This window comes from Anolis sagrei, chromosome 9, assembly GCF_037176765.1.
Source record: "Anolis sagrei isolate rAnoSag1 chromosome 9, rAnoSag1.mat, whole genome shotgun sequence".
NCBI lineage: Eukaryota > Metazoa > Chordata > Lepidosauria > Squamata > Dactyloidae > Anolis > Anolis sagrei.
Window position 1 is genome coordinate 5,716,654 of NC_090029.1, and position 24,698 is coordinate 5,741,351.

General features: G+C 43.3%; 1 protein-coding gene across 1 annotated transcript; it reads right to left on the minus strand.

Moving 5' to 3' along the window:
* Positions 1 to 1,227: 1,227 nt before the first annotated feature.
* Positions 1,228 to 24,681, minus strand: MPHOSPH10 (M-phase phosphoprotein 10). The gene is made up of 11 exons (XM_060755779.2): positions 24,499 to 24,681; positions 22,985 to 23,681; positions 16,822 to 16,979; positions 15,308 to 15,488; positions 14,995 to 15,136; positions 14,787 to 14,854; positions 11,843 to 11,980; positions 11,595 to 11,705; positions 6,551 to 6,658; positions 5,220 to 5,447; positions 1,228 to 1,424 (listed from the first exon to the last, which is right to left on the minus strand). Exons 1-11 carry the CDS (start codon positions 24,582 to 24,584, stop codon positions 1,278 to 1,280), a joined length of 2,064 nt encoding a protein of 687 aa, XP_060611762.2. The 5' UTR covers positions 24,585 to 24,681; the 3' UTR covers positions 1,228 to 1,277.
* Positions 24,682 to 24,698: the final 17 nt, after the last annotated feature.

Here is a 24,698-nt window from a genome sequence, read left to right on the forward strand (position 1 = left end):
GTTTAAGTGCTGGGCTATATCTTTGGAGACCGGGGATCCAATCCTTGGCCAAGCCACGCTCTCTCAGCCTCAGATGGTAACTCTAAGAGCAAAAATGGGCAAACTTCGGCCCTCCAGGTGTTTTGGACTTCAACTCCCACAGTTCCTAACAGCTTCAGGCCCCTTCCTTTTCCCTCTCAGCTGCTTAAGTTTCAGGGCCTGAGGCTGGTAGGAATGAATCAATTAGGAAATGACTCCGACATCCCTGGCCAAAGTGACCCCTGGTCAAAGTGACCCCTGGTCAAAGTGGTCCCTGGTTAAGTGACCGCTCATTAAAGTGATTCCTGGTCAAAGTGATCCCTGGTCAAAGGTGTCCCTGGTCAACATGATCGCTGGTCAAAGATGTCTCTGGTCAAAGATGTCCCAGGTCAAATGTGTCCCTGGTCAAAGTGACTCTTGGTCTAAATAATCCCCTGGTTAAAGTGACCCCTGGTCAAAGTGGTCCCTGCTCAAGTGACCCCTGGTCAAAGTGGTCCCTGGTTAAGTGATCAGTGGCTCAAAGTGGTCCCCGGTCAAAGTGATCCTTGGTCAGTGGTGGTTCCTGGTCAAGTGATCCGTGATCAAAGTGGTCCCTGGTCAAAGTGGTCCCTGCTCAAGTGACCCCTGGTCAAAGTGGTCCCTGCTCAAGTGACCCCTGGTCAAAGTGGTCCCTGGTTAAGTGATCAGTGGCTCAAAGTGGTCCCCGGTCAAAGTGATCCTTGGTCAGTGGTGGTTCCTGGTCAAGTGATCCGTGATCAAAGTGGTCCCTGGTCAAAGTGGTCCCTGCTCAAGTGACCCCTGGTCAAAGCAGTTCCTGCTCAAGTGACCCCTGGTCAAAGTGGTCCCTGGTCAAAGTGATCCTTGGTCAGTGGTGGTCCCTGGTTAAGTGATACCTGGTCAAAGTGGTCCCTGCTCAAGTGATACCTGGTCAAAGTGGTCCCTGGACAAGTGTCCCCTGGTCAAAGTGATCCATGGCTTAAAGTGGTCCCTGGTCAAGAAAAGGTTGGGAACCATTGCCATAGACCCAAGCAAATCCAATGTTTGGTTATTATATTATAGTGTTCTGTGCTTCTTTGGAAACCTTAAAGAGTCTCCATCCAATCTCTCCTTTCTAAACAAGGTTTTTCCTTTGATTCTAACATTGCTGTTTGTTCCAAACCCATTTTGGATGTGCAAGGCAAAGAATAAGGAAAAAAAGGGAAGGAGAGAGAGAATCCAGCTTACTTTTAATTTATACAAAATACGGCATGCATAATATATCACAGCTTGAGCTTCTGGGCAGAGAGCGCCCGCTTCTTGGGCTTCCTCTGGCTCGTCTTGGCTTCTGTGATTTGCATTTTCACTTGATCTTGCAACTGGGAGAAGAACGCCTTGGAGGACTTCAAAGCCTTGTCTTTGCCGTCATCCTGTAAAGACAGCAGAGGCTGATTCCCAAACAAATAAAAGCATCGCATGCAAAATTAGAAAGAGAAGAAACACGTATACACACAAGGTCTAGCCGCTTAATTGTTTCAGAAGAAGCCACAAAAGGCCCGATTTGTATTCCGATTGATAGCTAAACGGCAAACAGCAGATGCCGAGTTAGGCTTCCCTTTTCTCTCTCTCTTCCGTTCCCCAGCAGCACAATAAGTGGAAAAAGCCAAGGCTTGGCATTATCTCTGCTTCTCATGCTCAACGCATGTTAATGAGAGAAACATGCGGCGCTGGGAGTGTATCCCTTTACAATGGAGACTTAAGAAGCAAAGGAAATGGGCTGGGATTTTTGAAAAAATATCTATTCTTCTTTGAAGTTGCTCCCATATCATCATCAACAATGCAAATCGACCAAGAAGGCAGGAAAGTGTCTTATTTGGATGCAGATTTGCATTTACGGCTGCATACATTACCATTGAGGCCTCAGAGGGAATACTGTCCAAAGACCCACATTTCTTGCATTGGAATATTATATACTAGCCATCCCCTGCGACACGATGCTGTGGCCCAATTTGTGTATATGTATTACATGCAGCCCGCCCATTGTCTCTGTGCCTGTGTCTATCGTAATTCTTATATTGTTATGTATTCATGTTTTATGTAATTATGATGTTGTTTATTGTTTGCGTTTTCGGTTGTGTTTTGTTTTTCTTTATTGTAATTGTTGTTCAGGCCTGGCTCCAAGTCCCCATTGTGAAGATGGTGGCGGGGTACAAATAAAGTTTATTATTATTATTATTATTATTATTATTATTATTATTTTGTGTGTTACCTAGGCGATCCCTCGTTGGACGAGTAAGATGGTCTTCCTTGATGACTATTTTTGTGGGTTTGTAGGTGGCTGTGGAGCCCTATTCTTGACCCGCATCTTCTCCCACAGTGAAGGCATTGGTTTCCAGGTGGAAGGCGGTCCCGGTCGGGGTTGGCTTGACGCGCCTTCCTCCTGGCACGTTTCTCTCTTTCACCCTCCACTCGTGCCTCCTCGAATTCTGCAGCACTGCTGGTCTCAGCTGACCTCCAGCTGGAGTGCTCAAGGGCCAGGGCTTCCCAGTTCTCAGTGTCTATGCCAGAGTTTTTAAGGTTGGCTTTGAGCCCATCTTTAAATCTCTTTTCCTGTCCACCAACATTCCGTTTTCCATTCTTGAGTTCGGAGTAGAGCAACTGCTTTGGGAGACAGTGGTCAGGCATCCAGACAACGTGGTCAGCCCAGCGAAGTTGATGGCAGAGGACCATCACTTCAATGCTGGTGGTCTTTGCTTCTTCCAGCACGCTGACGTTTGTCTGCCTGTCTTCCCAAGAGATTTGCAGGATTTTCCGGAGGCAGCGCTGATGGAATCGTTCCAGGAGTTGCATGTGACGTCTGTAGACAGTCCACGTCTCGCAGGCATAGAGCAGGGTTGGGAGGACAATAGCTTTATAGACAAGCACCTTGGTATCCCTACGGATGTCCCGGTCCTCAAACACTCTCTGCTTCATTCAGGAAAATGCTGCACTTGCAGAGCTCAGGCGGTGTTGTATTTCGGTGTCTATGTTGACTTTAGTGGAGAGGTGGTTGCCAAGGGAGCGGAAATGGTCAACATTTTCTAATGTTATCCCATTAAGCTGTATCTCTGGAATTGGGGAGGGATTGGCTGGTGACTGCTGGAAGAGCACTTTGGTTTTCTCGATGTTCAGTGACAGGCCAAGCTTCGTGTATGCTTCTGGGAAGGTGTTTAGAGTGGCTTGTAGATCTTCTTCTGAATGCGCACAGACGACATTGTCATCAGCATACTGGAGTTCTATAACAGATGTTGTTGGTTTTGGCTTTCAGTCTGCTGAGGTTAAACAGCTTGCCATCTGTACGATAGATGATTTCCACTCTGGTGGGAAGCTTCCCATCAACAAGGTGAAGTATCATAGCAATGAAGATGGAGAATAAAGTTGGGGCAATAACACATCCCTGTTATTGTTATTTGTGTGTATAAGTAAGTATATGTGTGTGTATATACTTGTGTATATGTGTATATACACATATGGAAAGAAGTACCAACCCCCAGAGTTGGACACGACTGGACTTAATGTCAGGGGAAAACCTTTACCTATATATTTGTGTATATGTGTATATATGCGTGTATATATGGTTTTGTGCCTGCGCTGTAATGTGGTTTTTTTTTGGCCTTTTAAGTCCCTTCTGCTATGTTTTCAGTGTTTTTATGAGTGATGGTCACTCATTGGCCTGAGAGGTGTCTTGTGTCCAAATTTGGTGTCAATTCGTCCAGTGGTTTTTGAGTTATGTTCATCCCACAAACAAACATTACATTTTTATTTATATAGATTTCTATAACAAGCAAATCAGCTTTAAAAAGATGATGACGAGATATTTGGCATAATTTATTATTATTATTAAACTCCATTAGGACAGGAGCTCGGATATATTAAGACCAGGCATGGGCTCCAACTCCCACCATTCCTAACAGCCTCAGGTCCCTTCCTTTTCTCCCTCAGCCACTTAAGCTGAGTGCCCATAACCAATGTTAGGCTCTGTTGCCTGTGCAAAGTGCAAGGAAGCTTCCTCTACAGCAGGCATGGGCAACCTTTGGCTCTCCAGGTGTGTTGGACCAACTCCCACCATTCTTAACAGCCTCAGGTCCCTTCCTTTCCCCCCTCAGCTGCTTAAGCTGAGTTCTGGGCCCATAACCATTGCAAGGCTCTTTCAACCTACTGGCTGTTAGGAATGATGGGAGTTGAAGTCCAAAACACCTGGAGTGCCAAAGTTTGCCCATGGCTGGTTTAGACCAAGTAACCCTCCTCGGGATACTCTATCGAAAAGGGAAAGACCTTGCTATGGAAAGATAAAGATGATGGATGGATAGAGAGATAGATAGATAAGTAGATAAATAGATAGATCCCCACCTTTGTTCTTCTCCTAAAATCATAAACAGAAGGTAGATAGGTATATAGATAGACAGGCAAATTGATAGATGACTGATAGAGCAGTAGATAAGTAAGTAAGTAAGTAGGTAGATGATAGATAGATAAGTAGACAGGTAGAGAGATATAGATTATAGGAAGACAGATGATAGCTACATAAGTAGACAGATACACAGGTAGATAGATAAATAGGTAGGTAGGTAGATAAATAGGTAGGTAAGTAAGTCCATAAATAGCTAGATGGATAGATAAGTAGATAAATAGCTAGATAGATAGATTGATAAATAGGTAGGTAGATAGATAGATAGATAGATAGATAGATAGATAGATAGATAGATAAATACGTAAATAGCTAGATAGGTAGGTAGATTGATAAATAGGTAGGTAGGTAAGTAGGTAGGTAGATAGATAGATAGATAGATACTTAGATAGGTAGAAAGGTAAGTAGATAAATAGCTAGATAGGTAGATTGATAAATAGGTAGGTAGGTAGATAGATAGATAAGTAGATAAATAGCCAGATAGCTAGGTAGGTAGATAGATAAATAGGTAAATAGCTAGATAGGTAGGTAGATTGATAAATAGGTAGGTAAGTGGGTAGGTAGATATATAGATAGGTAAGTAGATAAATAGCTAGATAGGTGGGTAGGTAGATATATAAGTAGATAAATAGGTAGGTAGGTAGATAAGTAGGTAGGTAGGTAGATAGATAAATAAATAGGCAGGTAAATAGATAAATATGTAGGTAGGTAAGTAGGTAGATAAAATGAACAAATGCAAAACTCTCCAGGCATTCCAATCTGGCTTCAGAGTACTTACCTTGAGCAGTGAAGTCCGGCCTTCCTTGGTCAGCTTTTTCAGCTCAGCCGCTGAAGCCTTCTTGGCGAACCTGGGGTTTTCCTCCGCCTTCTTCTCCAGGAGCTTCTGGCGCTTCTCCTTCTCTCGCAACTTGATCCGCCTGGCCAGCTTCTTCTTCCTCCGCTCCCGCTTTTTGTCCGTGGAGCTCTTCTCGGCATCGGCTTTCACGTCCCCACCTTTGCTCTTCTCCTAAAATCATAAACAGAAGCATTTTCAGTAATAGGCAGGCTTTGGGATGCAGCAGAAGGACATCTTTCAGAAGCATTGCATGTTTAGGCAAGGCACAGGGTTGGACTAGATTGCCCTTGTGTTCCCCCAATGCTATTGTTGTTATATCTGCTTTTTCTCTCTAAAAAAGAGATTCAAAGTGGCTCTGTGGTTCAAAGTACAGCCAGCCCTCTATATTGACTCAGGTTACCGGCACAAGAATTCCATGAAAGTGACACACTATTATTATTATTATTATTATTATTATTGTTATTATTATTAATTAAAACATAAGATGAGTCCACAGCAGACACTCTGCTGGCTGTTGAATTGGATCACATGTCGCGACTCTTGCCGAGTGACTGTGTGAATAATGCATGCGGATACCAGTAAGGTGGCCTTCTGCAGCTAGCAAATGGCAATCTTGTCAGTGCCGATTGTGTTTAAGTACAGGCCAAGGTCTTGAGGCACTGCACCCAGTGTGCCAATCACCACTGGGACCACCTTGACTGGCTTGTGCCAGAGTCTTTGCAGTTCGAGCTTTAAATCCTCATATCATGTCAGCTTTTCTAGTTGTTTCTCTGCAATCCTGCTGTCGTCTGGGATTGCAACATCGACAATCCATACCTTGTTTTTTAACACGATCATGAGGTCAGGAGTGTTGTGCTCCAAAACTCTGTTTGTATTTACTTTTTACTTGTAAGCCTCTCTGAGTCCCCTTCGGGGTGAGAAGGGCGGCATATAAATGTCGTAAATAAATAAATAAGATTGCACCGGAAGACGTAGAGATTACTAAACAGAACATTTTAATCAAATTTGTGAATCAATCCAATTTGCAAAAGCCAAAGCTGCAACTGTAGAGAGTCAACTGTACAATACCATAGTCATGTGGTCCTGAGAGAGGCAGTCACAGGGCTCTATCATTCCTCCGTGACAGTCAAAATGGGATTTGCAAGAAGTAAAACAAATTTGGTTGTTGTTTTTCTGACTTTGCAAACCCAAAAGGAAAGAAGCATCCAGAGACGAGGACATTCCCCCTGAAGAGGAAGTAAATATCCAATCGAGAAAGTGTCTCAATGCCTTACCTTGACTTCCTCAGGAGCAAGGAGTGCCGCGTCACTGACATTCACGGGTGCGACTTCTTCCATGGTTATGGCTGGGAGATTGGAGACAATCTTGACTTCAGGGACAGGCTAAGGAAAGGCAAAGAGACACTGAATGAACAACTACAGACATCTGAGTGTGCTTATTCTTTCACGCTACCTGCTAAACCCATGCTGACCCCATGGTTTTCTCATCCAAGCCATGCTTTTCCCAGTTCCTTCTTCTGAAAGGTGAAAGCTGCACATCGCAAGTGCTGAACCGGACTCACGATTTTGAAAGGCAGCAGATTACAGGAGCTGTCTTCATAGACCTGTCAGCAGCTTATGATACTGTAAATGATCGCCTTCTCCTGAGAAAAACTTATTATATCACAAAGGACTACCATCTCACCCGCCTCATAGGAAATCTGCTACAAAACAGGAGCTTTTTTGTTGAGTTCCAGGGCCAGAGAAGCAGATGGCGGAAACAGAAGAACGGCTTGCCTCAGGGGAGCGTGCTTGCTCCATCCATGTTGAACATTTATACAAATGATCGCCCACTGACAGAAGGGACAGAGTTTCATGTATGCTGACGATCATACCATCACCACTCAAGCAGGGAGTTTTGAAATAGCAGAACAGAAGCTCTCCAAAGCTTTAGGCGCTCTTACTGCCTATTACAGGGAAAATCAGATTGCTCCATCCATGTTTAACATTTACACAAATGGCCAGCCACTGCCAGAAGGGACAGAGAGTTGCATCTATGCTGACAATTGTGCCATCCCTACTCAAGCAGGGAGCTTTGAAATGGTTGAACAAAAGCTCTCCGAAGCTTTAGGCACTCTTACCGCATATTACAGGGAAAACCAGTGATCCCTAATCCATCTAAAATGCAGACATGTGCTTTTCACCTTAAGAAGAGACAAACATTTTGAGCTCTGAGGATGACCTGGGAAGGAATCCCACTGGAGCATTGCAGCGCACCCAGATACCTGGGAGTTATCCTGGGCCGTGCTCTTGATCTACACGAAGCACTGCTTGAATATCAAGCAAAAAGTGGGTGATAGAAACAATATCGTAACAAAGCTGACTGGCACAACCTGGAGATCACAACCAGATACAGTGAAGACATCTGCCCTTGCGCTGTGCTACTCTGCTGCTGAGTATGCACGCCCAGTGTGGAACACATCTTACCATACTAAAACAGTGGATGTGGCTCTTAATGAGACATGCCACATTATCACAGGATGTATATCCTACACCACTGGAGAAATGACATTGTTTAGCTGGTATTGTACCACCTGACATCCGCCGGGAAGTAGCAGCCAGCAATGGAAGGACCAAGGCAATGACATCTCCGGCCCATCCTGTGTTCAGATATCAGCCAGTATGCCAATATCTTAAATCAAGAAATAGCTTTGTAAGATCTACAGAGATACTTGCAAGAACACCTCAGCAAGCAAGAGTCCAAAAGTGGCAGGTTAAAACCCAGAACCTCAAACCATGGCTGATACTGATGAGAGACTCCCACCTGGGCGCAAAGAAGACTGGGCGACTTGGAAGGCGCTGAATAGACTGCGCTCTGGCACCACGAGATGCAGAGCCAACCTTAGGAAATGGGGCCACAAAGTGTGGAGAAGAGCAAACCACTGACCACCTGCTGCAATGCAACCTGAGCCCTGTGCCACATGCACAATGGAGGACCTTCTCACAGTGACACCAGAGGCACTCCAAGTGGCCAGATACTGGTCAAAGGACGTTTATTTATTTATTTACGACATTTCTATGCCGCCCTTCTCACCCCGAAGGGGGCTCATTTCTCAAGAGTGAAATACTCAAGGCGCAATTGCAAACCGTGCCAACAAAGAGAAAAAATAGGAAAGTGCAAAGAAGCCAGAATGGATGTCCAAAGAACTTCTAACTGTGCTAAGACACAAAAGAGACATGCACAAGAAGTGGAAAAAGGGAGAAATCACCAAAGAAGAATTCAAACAAATAGCCAACACCTGTAGGGAAAAGGTCTGCAAGGCTAAAGCAAAAAACGAGCTCAGACTTGCCAGGGACATTAAAAACAATAAAAAGGGCTTCTATTCTTATGTCAGTAGAAAAAGGAAAAACAAGGAGGCGATAGGACCTCTTCGAGGAGAAGATGGGGCAATGCTGACAGGGGATAGGGAAAAGGCAGAACTACTTAATGCCTTCTTTGCCTCGGTCTTCTCACAAAAAGAGAGTCTTCAACCTCAGCAAGATGGAGTGGATGAGGGATTGGAGGACATCCAACCCCAAATTGGGAAAGAAGTCGTCCAGGAATACCTGGCCGCTCTTAATGAGTTCAAGTCCCCAGGACCAGATCAACTATACCCCAGAGTATTGAAGGAACTAGCGGAAGTCATTTCGGAACCATTGGCAACCATCTTTGAGAGTTCTTGGAGAACGGGAGAAGTTCCAGCAGATTGGAGGAGGGCCAATGTGGTCCCAATCTTCAAGAAGGGAAAAAAGGATGACCCAAACAACTTCCGTCCGGTCAGCCTCACGTCGATACCGGGCAAGATTCTGGAAAAGATTGTGAAGGAAGCGGTCTGCAAATACTTAGAAACAAATGCAGTCATCGCTAATAGTCAACATGGATTTATCAAAAACAAGTCATGCCAGACTCATCTGATCTCTTTCTTCGATAGAGCTACAAGCTGGGTAGATGCGGGGAACGCCGTGGATGGAGCGTACCTGGATTTCAGGAAGGCCTTCGACAAGGTCCCCCATGACCTTCTGGCAAGGAAACTAGTCCAATGTGGGCTAGGCAAAACTACGGTGAGGTGGATCTGTAATTGGTTAAGTGGACGAACACAGAGAGTGCTCACTAATGCTTCCTCTTCATCTTGGAAAGAAGTGACAAGTGGAGTGCCGCAGGGATCCGTCCTGGGCCCGGTCCTGTTCAGGATCTTTATTAATGACTTAGATGAAGGGCTAGAAGGCATGATCATCAAGTTTGAAGACGACACCAAATTGGGAGGGATAGCCAATAGTCCAGAGGACAGGAGCAGGATTCAAAACGATCTTGACAGATTAGAGAGATGGGCCAAAACTAACAAAATGAAGTTCAACAGTGACAAATGCAAGATACTCCACTTTGGCAGAAAAAACGAAAAGCAAAGATACAGAATGGGGGACAATGCCTGGCTCGAGAGCAGTACGTGTGAAAAAGATCTTGGAGTCCTCGTGGACAACAAGTTGAACATGAGCCAACAATGTGATGTGGCGGCAAAAAAAGCCAATGGGATTTTGGCATGCATCAATAGGAGCCTAGTGTCTAGATCTAGGGAAGTCATGCTCCCCATGCTCTATTCTGCTTTGGTTAGACCACACCTGGAATATTGTGTCCAATTCTGGGCACCACAATTCAAGAGAGATATTGACAAGCTGGAATGTGTCCAGAGGAGGGCGACTAAAATGATCAAGGGTCTGGAGAGCAAGCCCTATGAGGAGCGGCTTAAGGAGCTGGGCATGTTTAGCCTGAAGAAGAGAAGGATGAGAGGAGATATGATAGCCATGTAAAAAATATGTGAGAGGAAGCCACAGGGAGGAGGGAGCAAGCTTGTTTTCTGCTTCCCTGGAGACTAGGACGCGATGGAACAATGGCTTCAAACTACAAGAGGAGATTCCATCTGAACACGAGGAAGAACTTCCTGACTGTGAGAGCTGTTCAGCAGTGGAACTCTCTGCCCCGGAGTGTGGTGGAGGCTCCTTCTTTGGAAGCTTTTAAACAGAGGCTGGATGGCCATCTGTCGGGGGTGACTTCAATGCAATATTCCTGCTTCTTGGCAGAATGGGTTGGACTGGATGGCCCGTGAGGTCTCTTCCAACTCTTTGATTCTATGATTCTATGAAATGAAGTCCAGTATTCAAAGAAAGGACAAAAGGCACGCTCTGTGAGTTAGCAAAGGCTGTCTAGGAAGGCACAATCATAACACTCCTGAAAGATGGCCATCCATTTTTTACTTTATAGCAACCCTGGGCTATAATATATCTACAATAATAATATCTATATATCTATCATAATAATATCTATAAGTCTACGATATATGTCTATGATATCTAAATGACTGTAACAATAATATCTACATGTCTATAATAATATCTATAGATCTATAATAATATCCATATCAATATGTCTATAATTATAATATCTGTCTGTCAAAAATATCTATACATCTATATAAATGAAAATGTAATGTTTGTTTGTGGGATTAACATAACTCAATAACCACTGGACGAATTGACACCAAATTTGGACACAATACACCTAACAGTCCAACAAGTGTCCCTAAACACACACACGCACACACACACACACACACACACACACACAAAGCCCCAGCGGAAAAGACTTAAAAACCCCAAAAATACACCATATATACATATATACATACACTCATATACATATATGCATGCACACATTCATATACAAATACACAAATATACACATACACATATACATACACACATATATACATATATACGTGCACACGCAAATATACATATATACATACATATACACATGCACACAAATATACATATACACATGTATACACACACAAAGATGCATATAGACAAGCACACACATATACACAATATACCCACACACACACACACATACATATATATATATATATATATGTGTGTGTGTGTGTGTGGGTATATACACACACACACACACACAAACACATATACACAGACTGGCCACAGCAACGCAAGGCAGGGGACAGCTAGTGTTATATATATATATATATATACACACACACACACACACACACATATATATATAATTATAATACCATATTATTAGTAATAGTATTATATTGCATTAGGGTTGAGAATAATGCCAAGTTTTTAAACTCTGTGTTTTTAAATACATTATGACTGTAGCCTCGGTTCGCTTTAAAGATGAATAAAGATAAATATATCCTCTGAAATAGAACCCACAGCCCCTGGTGGTCCCCCATCCAAATGCTAACCAGGGCTGACCCTGCTTAGCTTCCACTGCATTTACCGGTTTGGGAGTGAAGTGGAAATTGGAAAGGGCGTCCAGTTTGAGGAAGAGAGAGTCCATCATCTTCTTGATCTCGGCATGCTCGGGCTTCTCTTCCTCTTCCGATTTATTCTAAACGATCAGCAAAGAAGGATTTAGCGAGATTGCAATTCCAAACTTTTTGTAAAATGTTACTTTGTGCTCTCAAACAGCTCGGAAACCCAACTTTTCAAGCAAAGGGTATAGAAGCATGGCCCTTGAAAGCCTACCTGGTTAAGCTTCAAATATTCTTGCTCATAGATCTCAGCGAGGCTCAGCTTGCTCTTCTCATGGTCCAGAGTCAAGCGCTTCTTATACTCAAACGGATCCTCTTTAGGTTTCTCTTTACGGACAACATCGTCCCAAGCCTTTAAAGAAAAAAAGGATGTGTGAAAAATATTGTTGCATTTATATTGTGTTCAGTGTGTTGTTGAAGGCTTTCATGGCCGGAATCACTGGTTTGCTGCGAGTTTTCTGGGCTCTCTGGCCATGTTCCAGCAGCATTCTCTCCTGACATTTCACCCACATCTATGACAGGCATCCTCAGAGGTTGTGAGGTTTATATATCAATGGAATGATGTCCAGGGTGGGAGAAAGAACTCTTGGCCCGGCCATAGGTTTTTAAATTCGTGTGTTTTATTGTCTAGTGAGTTATACTAATTGTATTGTTTATTTTGCTTATTGTTGTTGTTTTTATTGATGTGTTGTTGGGCTTAGCCTCATGTAATAAAGTAAAATAATAAATGTAGTATTATTACATTTATTATTTTACTCTGTTATTATTATTATTTGTAATACATTTATAATTTTACTGTATCGGTATTATTACATTTATTATTTTACTTTATTATTGTTATTACACTTATTATTTACATTTATTATTTTACTCTCTTATTATTATTATTTGTAATACATTTATAATTTTACTCTATTGGTATTATTACATTTAGTATTTTACTTTATTATTGTTATTACATTTATTATTTACATTTTAACACAGCTTAAAGTTCTCAGGAATTGAGGTTGTCCCAGGTTCAAGACGCAAGAGTAGCTGGGTATCATCTCCATACTGGTAGCACTCTATGCCAAAGCTCTGCACCAGTCCAGTAAGTGGCTGGATGTAGATGTTACAGTCTGGCTTTAAACCTGGTCACAGTACCGAGACAACTTTGGTCACCTTGGTGGATGACCTCCACAGGGAACTGGACAGGGGGAATGTGACCCTGCTGGTTCTCTTGGATATCTCAGCGGCTTTCGATACCATCGATCATGGTATCCTTCTGGGATGACTCTCCGGGATGGGCCTTGGAGGCACGGCTTTGTCGTGGCTTTGGTCCTTCCTGGAGGGTCAGTCCCAGATGGTGAAGCTGGGAGACGCCTGCTCGGACCCCTGGCCTTTGACCTGTGGGGTCCCACAAGGCTCCATTCTGTCTCCCATGCTTTTTAACATCTACAGGAAACCGCTGGGAGAGGTCATCCAGAGTTTTTGAGTTTGGTGCCATCTCTACGCAGATGACACACAACTAACTCTACTACTCTTTTCCACCTAACTCCAAGGAAGCCCCTCGGGTGCTGGAACAGTGCCTGGCCGCTGTGGCTGTCTGGATGAGGAGGAACAAGCTGAAGATTAATCCCAACAACACAGAGGTCCTCCTGGTCTATCGTAAACCACATTGGGGTATAGGTTGGCAACCTGTGCTGGACGGGGTTACACTCCCCCTGAAGCCACAGGCCTGCAATTTGGGTGTCCTCCTGGACTCATCACTTACGCTTGAAGCTCAGGTGTCAGTGGTGGCCCTGAGGGCCTTTGCACAACTAAGACTCGTGCGCCAACTGCGACCATATCTCATGAATGTGGATCTGGCCAGGGTGGTACATGCCTTAATCACCTCCAGATTGGATTACTGTAATGCATTCTACGTGGGGCTGCCCTTGAAAACGGCCCGGAAATTTCAATGGGTCCAATGGGCAGCGGTCAGGTTGTTAACTGGTGCTCCTTGCAGGGAGCGGTCAACCCTCCTGTTTAAGGAGCTCCATTGGCTGCCGTACATTTTCCGGTTTTTACCTACAAAGCCCTAAACTGTTTGGGACCCGCCTACCTGCGTGACCGCATTTCTGTGTATGAACCCACAGGATCTCTTTGATCATCTGGAGAGGCCCTGCTCGCACTCCCACCTCCATCACAGGCGCGATTGGTGGGGACGAAGGAGAGGGCCTTCTTGGTGGTGGCCCCTCGACTCTGGAACTCACTCCCCAAGGATATCAGGCACGCCCCAACTCTGGCAGTCTTTAGGAGGAGCCTGAATACATGGTTGTTCCAGTGTGCCTTCACAGAATAAGGAAACTCCCAGTAATATGTCCCTCAATGCACTTTATTAGTGATCGAGGAATGTCTGCCCGCCCATTCCTCTCTGAAAATTCTATCTTAGTTATATTTTACCTGGTCATGCTCAGCATTATTTGGCCCTGCCATAGGTTTTTAAATGTTGTTGTGTTACTGTTAATGTTTACTGCTATTTTCTGTTTATGAGTTCTATTTTATTGCTATGTATTATTGTTGATATTGTTTTTACCGATGTGCTGTGGCCTTGGCCTCATGTAAGCCGCACCGAGTCCCTTGGGAGATGGTAGTGGGGTACAAATAAAATTTATTATTATTATTATTATTATTAAATAACAGGGGCGAGAGGATGGCACCCTGGGGAACTCACTCCACAGCAAAGGCAGGAGCTCTCAGAGCTTTGGCCTAACCACCCCACCCTCTGTCTCCGGTCCCGGAGGAACGAATTGAACCATTTCAGGGCTAAACCTCGTACACCAGACAGAGCCAATCAATGAATCAGCTAGTCATGGTCCATGGTGTCAAATGCAACTGTGAGGTCCAAGAGTACCAATAGCGCTGATCTGCCGCGATTTAACTGATGACGAATTTCTTCAGTAAAAGCTACCAGGACAGTCTCTGTCCCATGACCTGAACAAAAACCTGATTGAAAGGCCGCAGTAATTAGTGTCAGGAAATACAAATATATTTGTTTTCTAAACAACTGGCAGCTTCAGGCAATGAAAAAAACACTGGAGCCAAAAGGAACCATTAACATACTAAAGACTCTGAATCATCGATCCATCAATGTCTCAACTCAGAAGTCTGGAAGACACGACATCCGTCTTACGAACCTGATCTTTTATCCGCCTTTTAATAATGTCTTCAAGCTGCAGAGTTGTTTCTTCCGTGATCATCGGAGCTGGAAATACAAATAAGGAAAAGAGTTGAAGTTGGGAGTTGAAGTCCAAAACACCTGGAGGGCCGAAGTTTGCCCAGGCTTGCTCTAAGGAACCACAATTGGTCACTTCAGTTTGGAAAGGAAGCCTTTCCCATACTTACCCATCTTGACGGCGTGGTCAAACAGAAGCATCTCCTCCAGAAGGCTGTTCTCTGGTCGTTTCTGTGCGGTCACTTCACCTTTCAGCTGCCAGGGCTTCTCCGTCAGCAGCTCACTCTCCAGCTTCTTAATCTTCTCACTCAGCTACAAAGGAGAGAATGAGAGAGAGACAAAAGGGTCGCCAATTAATACTGAAAATATTTCGTTAATTTACTGAGCTTTCTCAGCATTCACTCACTCCACTCACAAGTCAGAAGTTTTCATTATTTACCCTTCAAGTATTAAAATGCGAATGCTTTCAGCCTGCCATTTTACCTTCTCCTGTCTCTTCTCAAAGGATGATTTCACTTCTGGGGATTTCTCTGCCTTTCCCTGGAAAGTGTGCGTATCTTCTTCCCCGTCGCTGTCGTACGGCAAGGAGAACGTCACTCTCTTCGAAGGTTCGCTGAGATTATCCTTTTCTGTTTGTTCAATGCCATCCTCGTCATCCTCCATCCTACATTTAAACAACACAATAAGGCAAAGGGATGTTGTATCACTCTGCAGCACATTTCGCTGCACAACAAATCCCCCCAAATTCTTCAAAATATGAATGTACCCCATTCTGGAGAAACACTAGACCAGGTATGGGAAACCCCTTGGACTCTGTTCCTTTCTTCATCTCTTTCCTTCCTCCTTCCTTTCCACCCTTTTGTCGTTCCTTCCTTCCTTCTTTCTCTCCCTTTCTCCTTCCTTCCTTCCTTCCTGTCTTTCCTTCCCTCTTTCCTCCCTCTCTCCCTCTTTCTCCTTTCACCCTTCTCCTCCACCCCTCCTTCCTTCCTTCTTTCCCTCTTTCCTCACTCTCTCTCTCTTTCTCCTTTCTTCCCTCCCTTGTCTTTCCTTCTTTCCCTCTTCGTACCTCTCTATTTCTCTTTCTATCCTTCCCTCCCTTGTCTTTCCTTCTTTTCCTTTTTCTCCCCTCTCTCCCTCTTTCTCCTTCCCTCCCTTGTCTTTCCTGTCTTCCCTCTTTCCTCCCTCCCTCTTTCTCCTTCCTTCCTTCCCTTGTCTTTCTTGCTTTCCCTCTTTTCTCCTTCTCTCTCCTTCTGTCCTTCTTTCCTCCCCTTTTGTTTTTCCCTCCTTCCCTCTCTGTCCCTCTTTCTCCCTCTTTCTCCTTCCTTCCTTCCTCCCATCCTTCTCTCTTTCCTCCCTCCTGCCCTTCCTTCCATCCTTCCCTTTCAGGAGTGACCGCCTTGAACATTCATCTGCATATTATTATTATTATTATTATTAACTTTATTTGTACCCCGCGAGCATCTCCCGAAGGACTCGATGCGGCTTACACAGGCCGAAGCCACAAAACACAATACAATAGAGAACATAACAAGTAATAACAAAGCAAATCAAAAATCAAAAAAGCAAATCAAAATAAAAAATTAGCGAGACAGCAATAACAATACATCAAGACATATTAAAACTGGTTCAGCCGGCGAAAGGGGTACAAGGTTACAAGTGCTGAAATGGCAGGAGGGGCGTAGGAATTAAAGTACGGTGTGCAGCAATGTTAATTGTGCTAAAGTGCTACTAGGACTTGGGATAGGGATTCCTAATACAGATGATATGCTTTAGGTTTTAATTTATTTATTGTGTAATCTTAGCGTTAACTGCTTTGAGTTTTATTTGAGAGAGAAAGAAAGATATTAATACTAAGGTTAATACTACAACAACTACTAATAATAATTATTATTATGACAAGGGAGAAAACCTTAGTACAATGATTTCTTGATTTCTGTACTATTGACAATGTTTCAATGACTGCAAAAAACATTAGGATCTATATATTAATCACATACTCATCAATAGCTTCTTCCTCTTCACCATCATCATCATCGTCCGCTCCTTCGCTCTGCTCATCTTCCCCATCATCTTTGCTTTCACTGGCGAAGCCTTCATGATCATCCACCGGATCAAAATAGTCTTTGTATTTAAGATCGCGAGCGCTTTTAGTCAGCTGGATGAGAAAAAGGGGGAAGAAACCCCAAAAGGTGAGAAATGGACAGCTGCCATTTTAAATTAGTTTTTAATAATAATAATAATAATAATAATAATCTTTATTTGTACCCCGCCACCATCACCTTGATGGGGACTCGGTGTGGCTTACATGAGGCCAAGCCCAAAACAACAATTACCGAAAATAAAACCAAAAACGCAAATAATGAACAATAATTAATTTTTAATTAGTTTTTCTTTTAATCATTACATGTAGCCCGCCCACTGTCACTGTGTTTGTGCTTATTGTAATTTTATATTGTTATGTATTCGCATGTTTTATGTAATTATGATGTTGTTGTTTATTGTTTGCGTTTTCAGTTTGCATTTTCGGTTTTCCTCTGTTGTAATTTGTTGTTTTTGGCTTGGTCCCCATCGGGGAGATGGTGGTGGGATATAAATAATAATAATAATAATAATAATTATTATTATTATTATTATTGCCATGAACAAGAATAACCAAAGTGTTCATCAACACTAGGACATTATTCTAGCACAGTGTTTCTCAACCTTCCTAATGCTGCAACCCCTTAATACTGTTCCTCATGTTGTGGTGACACTCAACAATACAACTGGAATTTTGCCACTGTTATGAATCATAGAATCAAATAGTTGGAAGAGACCTCATGGGCCATCCAGTCCAAACCCATTCTGCCAAAAACATTGCATTCAAATCACCCCTGACAGATGGCCATCCAAAGCTTCCAAAGGAGGAGCCTCCACCACACTCCGAGGCAGAGAGTTCCACTGCTGAACGGCTCTCACAGTCAGGAAGTTCTTCCTCGTGTTCAGGTGGAATCTCCTCTCTTGTAGTTTGAAGCCATTGTTCCATTGCGTCCTAGTCTCCAAGGAAGCAGAAAACAAGCTTGCTCCCTCCTCCCTGTGGCTTCCTCTCACATATTTATACATGGCTATCATATCTCCTCTCAGCCTTCTCGTCTTCAGGCTAAACATGCCCAGCTCCTTAAGCCGCTCCTCATAGGGGCGTAATGCAAATCTCTGGTATGCAAGATGCAAGATATATTGTCATTCACAGGACAAAATTTGGCACAAATACCCAAGACGCCCAAATCTGAATACTGGTGGGGTTGGGAAGGGATTGGTTCTGTCGTTTGGGAGTTGTAGTTGCTGGGATTTATAGTTCACCTACAATCAAGGATTCTCAACTCCACCAATGATGGAATTGAACCAATACTGGAAGGGTTTGGTGGGCATTGACCTTGTGTTTGGGAGTTGTAGTTCTCCTGCCAGGATTTATAGTTCACCTATAATCAAAGAGCATTCTGAACGATGGAACTGAAACAAACTTGGTACACAGAACTCCCGTGACTAACAGAAAATACTGGAAGGGTTTGGTGGGCATTGAGCTTGAGTTTGGGAGTTGTAGTTCACCTACATCCAGAGAGCACATTGGACTCAAACAATGATAGATCTGGACCAAACTTGGCACAAATACCCAATATGCCCAAATGTGAACACTGGTGGAGTTTGGGGGAAATAGTATCTTGATATTTGGGAGTTGTAGTTGCTGAGATGGATAGTTCACCTGTAATCAAAGAGCATTCCCGTGACTAACAGAAAATACTGGAAGGGTTTGGTGGGCATTGATCTTGTGTTTGGGAGTTGTAGTTCTACATCCAGAGAGCACTGTGGAATCAAACAACTATGGATCTGGACCAAACTTGGCACAAATCTATATAAATAAAAATGTTTGTTTGTGGAATTAACATAACTCAAAAGCAACTGGAAGAATTGACACCAAATTTGGAAACAAGACACCTTTCAGGCCAACTAGTGACCATCACTCATAAAAACACTGAAAAACACAGCAGAAGGGACTTTAAAAAGCCCAAAAAAATGCATTACAACGTATGCACAAAACCACATATATACTCATATACACACACAAATATATATATAAATTAATTAATTAATGAGGCCATAAAAAAGACTCTGCAGTTTTACAGTTGCAAAATAACACAGAGTTTACTAAGCACATCTACACACGTCCATTCTTAGCGGTCTATAATCAGGAACTACAAAGCACAGCATAAACAGTTTCAGAACATCTGCTTATCAGACCTTTGGCTGCAACCGGATCCTCCTTCTACTTCCCACAGCCAGAGAACATGTTATTTCACTTCTGTCAAGGTTACATTTTCTCTGCTTCTCACAGTATTTCTAATACACAATTGAACAACATAATAGAATCCATCTTGAAACACATCTTAATCCATCTTGAATTACATAGAAACATATTGAAAAACACACATGCATACCTCAATAATCCTGACAATACATACACTCAAATATGCATATAGACAAGCACACACATATACACAATATGCATGTACACATGTAAACACACAAATATATACACACGCATATATACACCCACATATATATACACACAAAACACATATATACAGACTGAGCCACAGCAACGCGTGGCAGGGGACGGCTAGTTGTATTATAATATTATAAATATTATATGTATATACAATATATTATATTATATTATTAGTAAAGCACAGGAGACAAGATGGAACCATCTTCAACTGTAGACCCCTCTCTCTTCATATATGTTTCTGATGGTCTTTGGCGACCCCTCTGAAACTCCTCGCGACCCACCTCCACAGGGATCTTAACCACCAGGTTGAGAAAAGCTGTTCTAGTGCGATGGATGGGGATCATGAATTCAAGAACTGTGCTGAACAACGTTGTTCGCAGAATGAAAAGGAAGAGTTTAATGGCGACCTCTGTTTCAAGACATGATATGGCCCAAACAATATGATTCAAAGCAATATGATTCAATATGGCCTAAACAATATGATTCAAAGCTGATAGAAGGATGGGACAGCAACGCATAACTTTCTTTCCTGGCCTCCTGGCAAACCCGCCTCGAATTCAGGCCCAGGCCCTCAGGGGCAATTCCCGCAACTGCAACAGCTGAGAAGCAGGTTGCTGCTACAATAAAATGCATGGCTGCCAGCTGGCTTCATAAATGGTTCAGCTGTTTCCGTTTAACCTGCTCTCCGAGGCAATCGAGAGAAACGGTACGCAATGAGTGAACCCAACCCAAAGAGTGAGCGGAAAAAGAATGGCCTCCGGAGATTTGTTGTGAGAAGATGATGGGTCAGAAAGAACCACAGGCAGAAAAGATTGCTCTGGGTTGTTGTAGGTTTTTTCGGGCTATATGGCCATGTTCTAGAATCTAGAGCCATGATGGCGAACCTATGACACGTGTGTCAGCATTTTCAATGACACACAGCCACATGCAGCTGCATACAGAGAAGTATAGGGCTGCATTGGGATTTGCGTATAGCGCCAAATCCCGAAGCCACCCCCCCCCCCCCCCCCCCCCCCGGCCATGGGTTGCTTGCTTGCTCGCTCCTTCAAGCGGTCTATTTTTCTTCTCGAAGTGGCACCCCACCTGAATTATGCTCATTTTTTTAGCGAATTTTGACACACCAAGCTCAAAAGGTTGCCCATCACTGTTCTAGAGGCATTCTCTCCTGACGTTTCGCCTGCATCTATGACAAGCATCCTCAGAGGTAGTGAGGTCTGTTGGAACTAGGAAAATGGGTTTATATATCTGTGGAATGACAAAGAAGCCTTGTCTGCTGGAGCTGGGAGTGAATGTTTCAACTGACCACCTTGATTAGCATTTGATGGCCTGGCAGTTGTTTGGTGTGGCTTGCTAGTGCCTGGGGGAATCTTTTGTTGTCCCTGATTGGGTTGTTGTAGGTTTTTTCAGGCTATATGGCTATGTTCTAGAGGCATTTTTTCCTGACATTTCGCCTGCATCTATGGCAAACATCCTCAGAGGTAGTGAGGTCTGTTGGAACTAGGAAAATTGGGTTTATATATCTGCGGAATGACCAGGGTGGGGCAAAGGACTCTTGTCTGCTGGAGCTAGGTGTGAATGTTTCAACTGACCACCTTGATTAGCATTGGATGGCCTGGCAGTGCCTGGGGCATCTTTTGTTGAGAGGTAATTAGCTGTCCCTGATTGTTTCCTCTGCTGTTTTGCTGTTGTAATCATGGGCCATCCAGTCCAACCCCATTCTGCCAAGAAGCAGGAAAATTACATTCAAAGCAGCCCCGACAGATGGCCATCCAGCCTCTGTTTCAAAGCCTCCAAAGAAGGAGCCTCCACCACACTCCAGGGCAGAGAGTTCCACTGCTGAACAGCTCCCACAGTCAGGAAGTTCTTCCTCATGTTCAGATGGAATCTCCTTTCCCGTAGTTTGAAGCCATTGCTCCATTGCGTCCTAGTCTCCAGGGCAGCAGTAAACAAGCTTGCTCCCTCCTCCCTGTGGCTTCCTCTCACATATTTATACATGGCTATCATGTCTCCTCTCAGCCTTCTCTTCTTCAGGCTAAACATGCCCAGCTCCTTAAGCCGCTCCTCATAGGGCTTGTTCTCCAGACCCTTGATCATTTTAGTCGCCTCCTCTGGACACATTCCAGCTTGTCAATATATCCCTTCAATTGCAGTGCCCCGAATTGGACACAATATTCCAGGTGTGGTCTGACCAAAACAGAATAGAGCATGGGGAACATGACTTCCCTGGATCTAGACGCTAGACTCCTTTGATGCCGGCCAAAATCCTGTTGGCTTTCTTTGCCGCCGCATCACATTGTTGGCTCATGTTTAACTTGATGTCCACGAGGACATTGTTCTCATGTTCTCTTCTCTCAGCTAAACATCCCCCAGGAGGAAAGGAGGAAGGAAAAAGAGAAGGGGGGGGGGGAGGAAGGAGGGAAGGAAGGCAAAAAGAGAAGGATGGAAGAGAGGAAGGGAGGAAAGAGAAAAGAAAGGAAAGACAAGGGAAGGAAGGAAGGAAGGGAGGGAGGGAGGGAGGGAGGGAGGAAAGGAGGGAGGAACAAAAAAAGGGAAGTAAGGACAAAATGGTGGAAGGGAAGGAGGGAGGGAGAAAGAGGGGGGTAAGAAAAGAAGAGAGGGAAAGAGGAAGGAAAGAGGATAGGATAGTGAGTGTGAGGAGGGCCTGAGAAAAGAGCCCAAGGGGCCGCATTCAGGCCCCGGGACTGAGTTTGCCCATACTTGCCCTATATCAATTAGGTTGGGGGTCAATACCAAATTTTCTAAGAATCTTACTATATAGAGAATGATAAAAACATATAATGTATATACTCGAATAATATAAGCCTAGTTTTTCAGCGCCTTTTTTAGGCTGAAAAAGCTCCCTTCGGCTTATAATCAAGTCAAGGTTGTTTATTATTTTTCTCTATTTCAATTTTATTACATGTATTATTTTTCTATATTTATAATTATTACATATATGTTATTTTACACTATTATTTGATTACATTTATCATTTTACTCTATTTATTATTAATAGTAGTACATTTATTCTTTTATTCTATTATTTATTTATTTACTTACTTACTTACTCTATTTGTATACCACCTTTCTCAGCCCATGGGCAAAATTTATTATTATTGTTATTATTACATTTATTATTTTACTCTATTATTATTACATTTGTTATTTTACACTATTTATTATTATTATTATTATTATTATTATTACATTTATTATTTTATTCTCCTTATTATTATTGGAAGGATACATAAGCACATTTACATGGAAGAAGGTCAGAATTATGACTGAATCAGAGTTGGGATAGTCTTATTTTACATTACAGTTTTACTTAAAGATTCAAAAACATTTAACCTACTGATGCCTCAATTACTGTAATATTATTGGTATCTGTTTTTATTTTGAAATTTACCATTCCCACCTTCAGCTTATATTCGAATCAATACATTTCCCCATTTTTTTTGTGGTAAAATTAGGTGCCTCGGCTTATACTCGGGTTGGCTTATATTCGAATATATACAGTACATACCTATTTATATACACTCTAGTTTTCAAGTTACACTTATAAGGCCATTCTAAAACCCTCTGCAAACAGCTCAAATATTTCCCAACATCGTTACCTTCATGCTGGCTTTTCCAAATTCTTCTTCACCGTCGTCCTCATCGTCCTCAGAAATAATGTCCTCGAAATAATCTACGTCCTCATCGTCCCCGCCATCATCATCTTCATCCTTTGCTTTGCTTTCTTTTTTCTCTGCTGCATCCAAAGCAGCCTCCATCTCATAGAGTTTGAAAAACCTATCGTCCACAATGGATGTCTCTCCAGCTTTTTTCACAACGTTTTTCAACCTTTTGGTCCTCTGTTCTAGTTCATCGATATCAAAGTCTATATCGGAGTCTTCATCGCTAAATGAATGTGTTTCTGTTGCTTTGAGCCTACTTTTCTTTTCTGACTGATCGATTTCCTCTTCAAGGTGATCATTTTGGATCTCTGGCTCTTCCTCTATTTGGTCCTCAGCATCCACTTGGTCTTCATCGCTTCCTTCCTCCTCCTCCTCCTCCTCCTCTTCCTCCAAGGGTTGCAGGAGAGAAATATCAGTCTCTTCCTTCACACTCTTGGCAATGGCTTCCTGGAAGTGGCCCAAAACCGCATTATTCTGGAGCTCCAGCTGTTGCCAGATCTGTTCCTCATCAAAGTTCTCCACCACCAGCTCCTTTAAGGGGCTTCCGGAAATAATGTCCGACCCAAGAGCCTTGTGGAAATCATAGAGTGTTTTGGTCAGGGAGATGAAATTGCCGGCAAGGCCTTCTTGAACGCTGCAATCAAAATAAAGTTAAATGTTAGGAGTCTGAAATCACAGAAGCCTAAAAAGGGTCATTTTTGTAAGGCCAGCTGCCTCATGAGACATCTCCAGCTCATCCCTTGTTTGGGTATCAGCCAGCACGTCAATGACTTAAATCAAGAAATAGATATTGACAAGCTGGAATGTGTCCAGAGGAGAGCGACTAAAATGATAAAAGGTCTGGAGAACAAGTCCTATGAGGAGCGGCTTAAGGAGCTGGGCATGTTTAGCCTGAAGAAGAGAAGGCTGAGAGGAGATATGATAGCCATGTATAAATATGTGAGAGGAAGCCACAGGGAGGAGGGAGCAAGCTTGTTTTCTGCTTCCTTGGAGAATAGGATGCAATGGAACAATGGCTTCAAACTACAAGAGAGGAGATTCCATCTGAATATGAGGAAGAACTTCCTGACTGTGAGAGCCGTTCAGCAGTGGAACTCTCTGCCCCGGAGTGTGGTAGAGGCTCCTTCTTTGGAAGCTTTGAAACAGAGGCTGGATGGCCATCTGTCAGGGGTGATTTGAATGCAATATTCCTGCTTCTTGGCAGAAATGGGTTGGACAGGATGGCCCATCAGGTCTCTTCCAACTCTTTGATTCTATGATTCTGAAAATATATAATGTACAAACCAAACCTTCAAGGCCTGGCCTACAACAAGGCACACAAGAAACACAGCATTCATGTAATTTTGAGAGATATTCCAAAATAAAACACAAATAATCATGATTAGAGATGACGCATGTCATGGAAAACACGTTTCAGGCACGCTGACGCGCATTCACACGTGCAAAGTTACCTGAGGAAGAGCTCGGGTCGGGCTGTGGCGGAACTCAGCATACCCAAGCAGGAGTTCAGCCTCCCAGCCGATGCTGAGGCCTCCATGCTTCCTCCTCTTCCTTCTTTGGAAACACGTGCCGGCCCTATTTCGATGCTTCACCTCAGGTCCGTTTTCAAAACGCTCCGGCCGGAAACACGTTCCCCGGCGAAGAAAGGTTC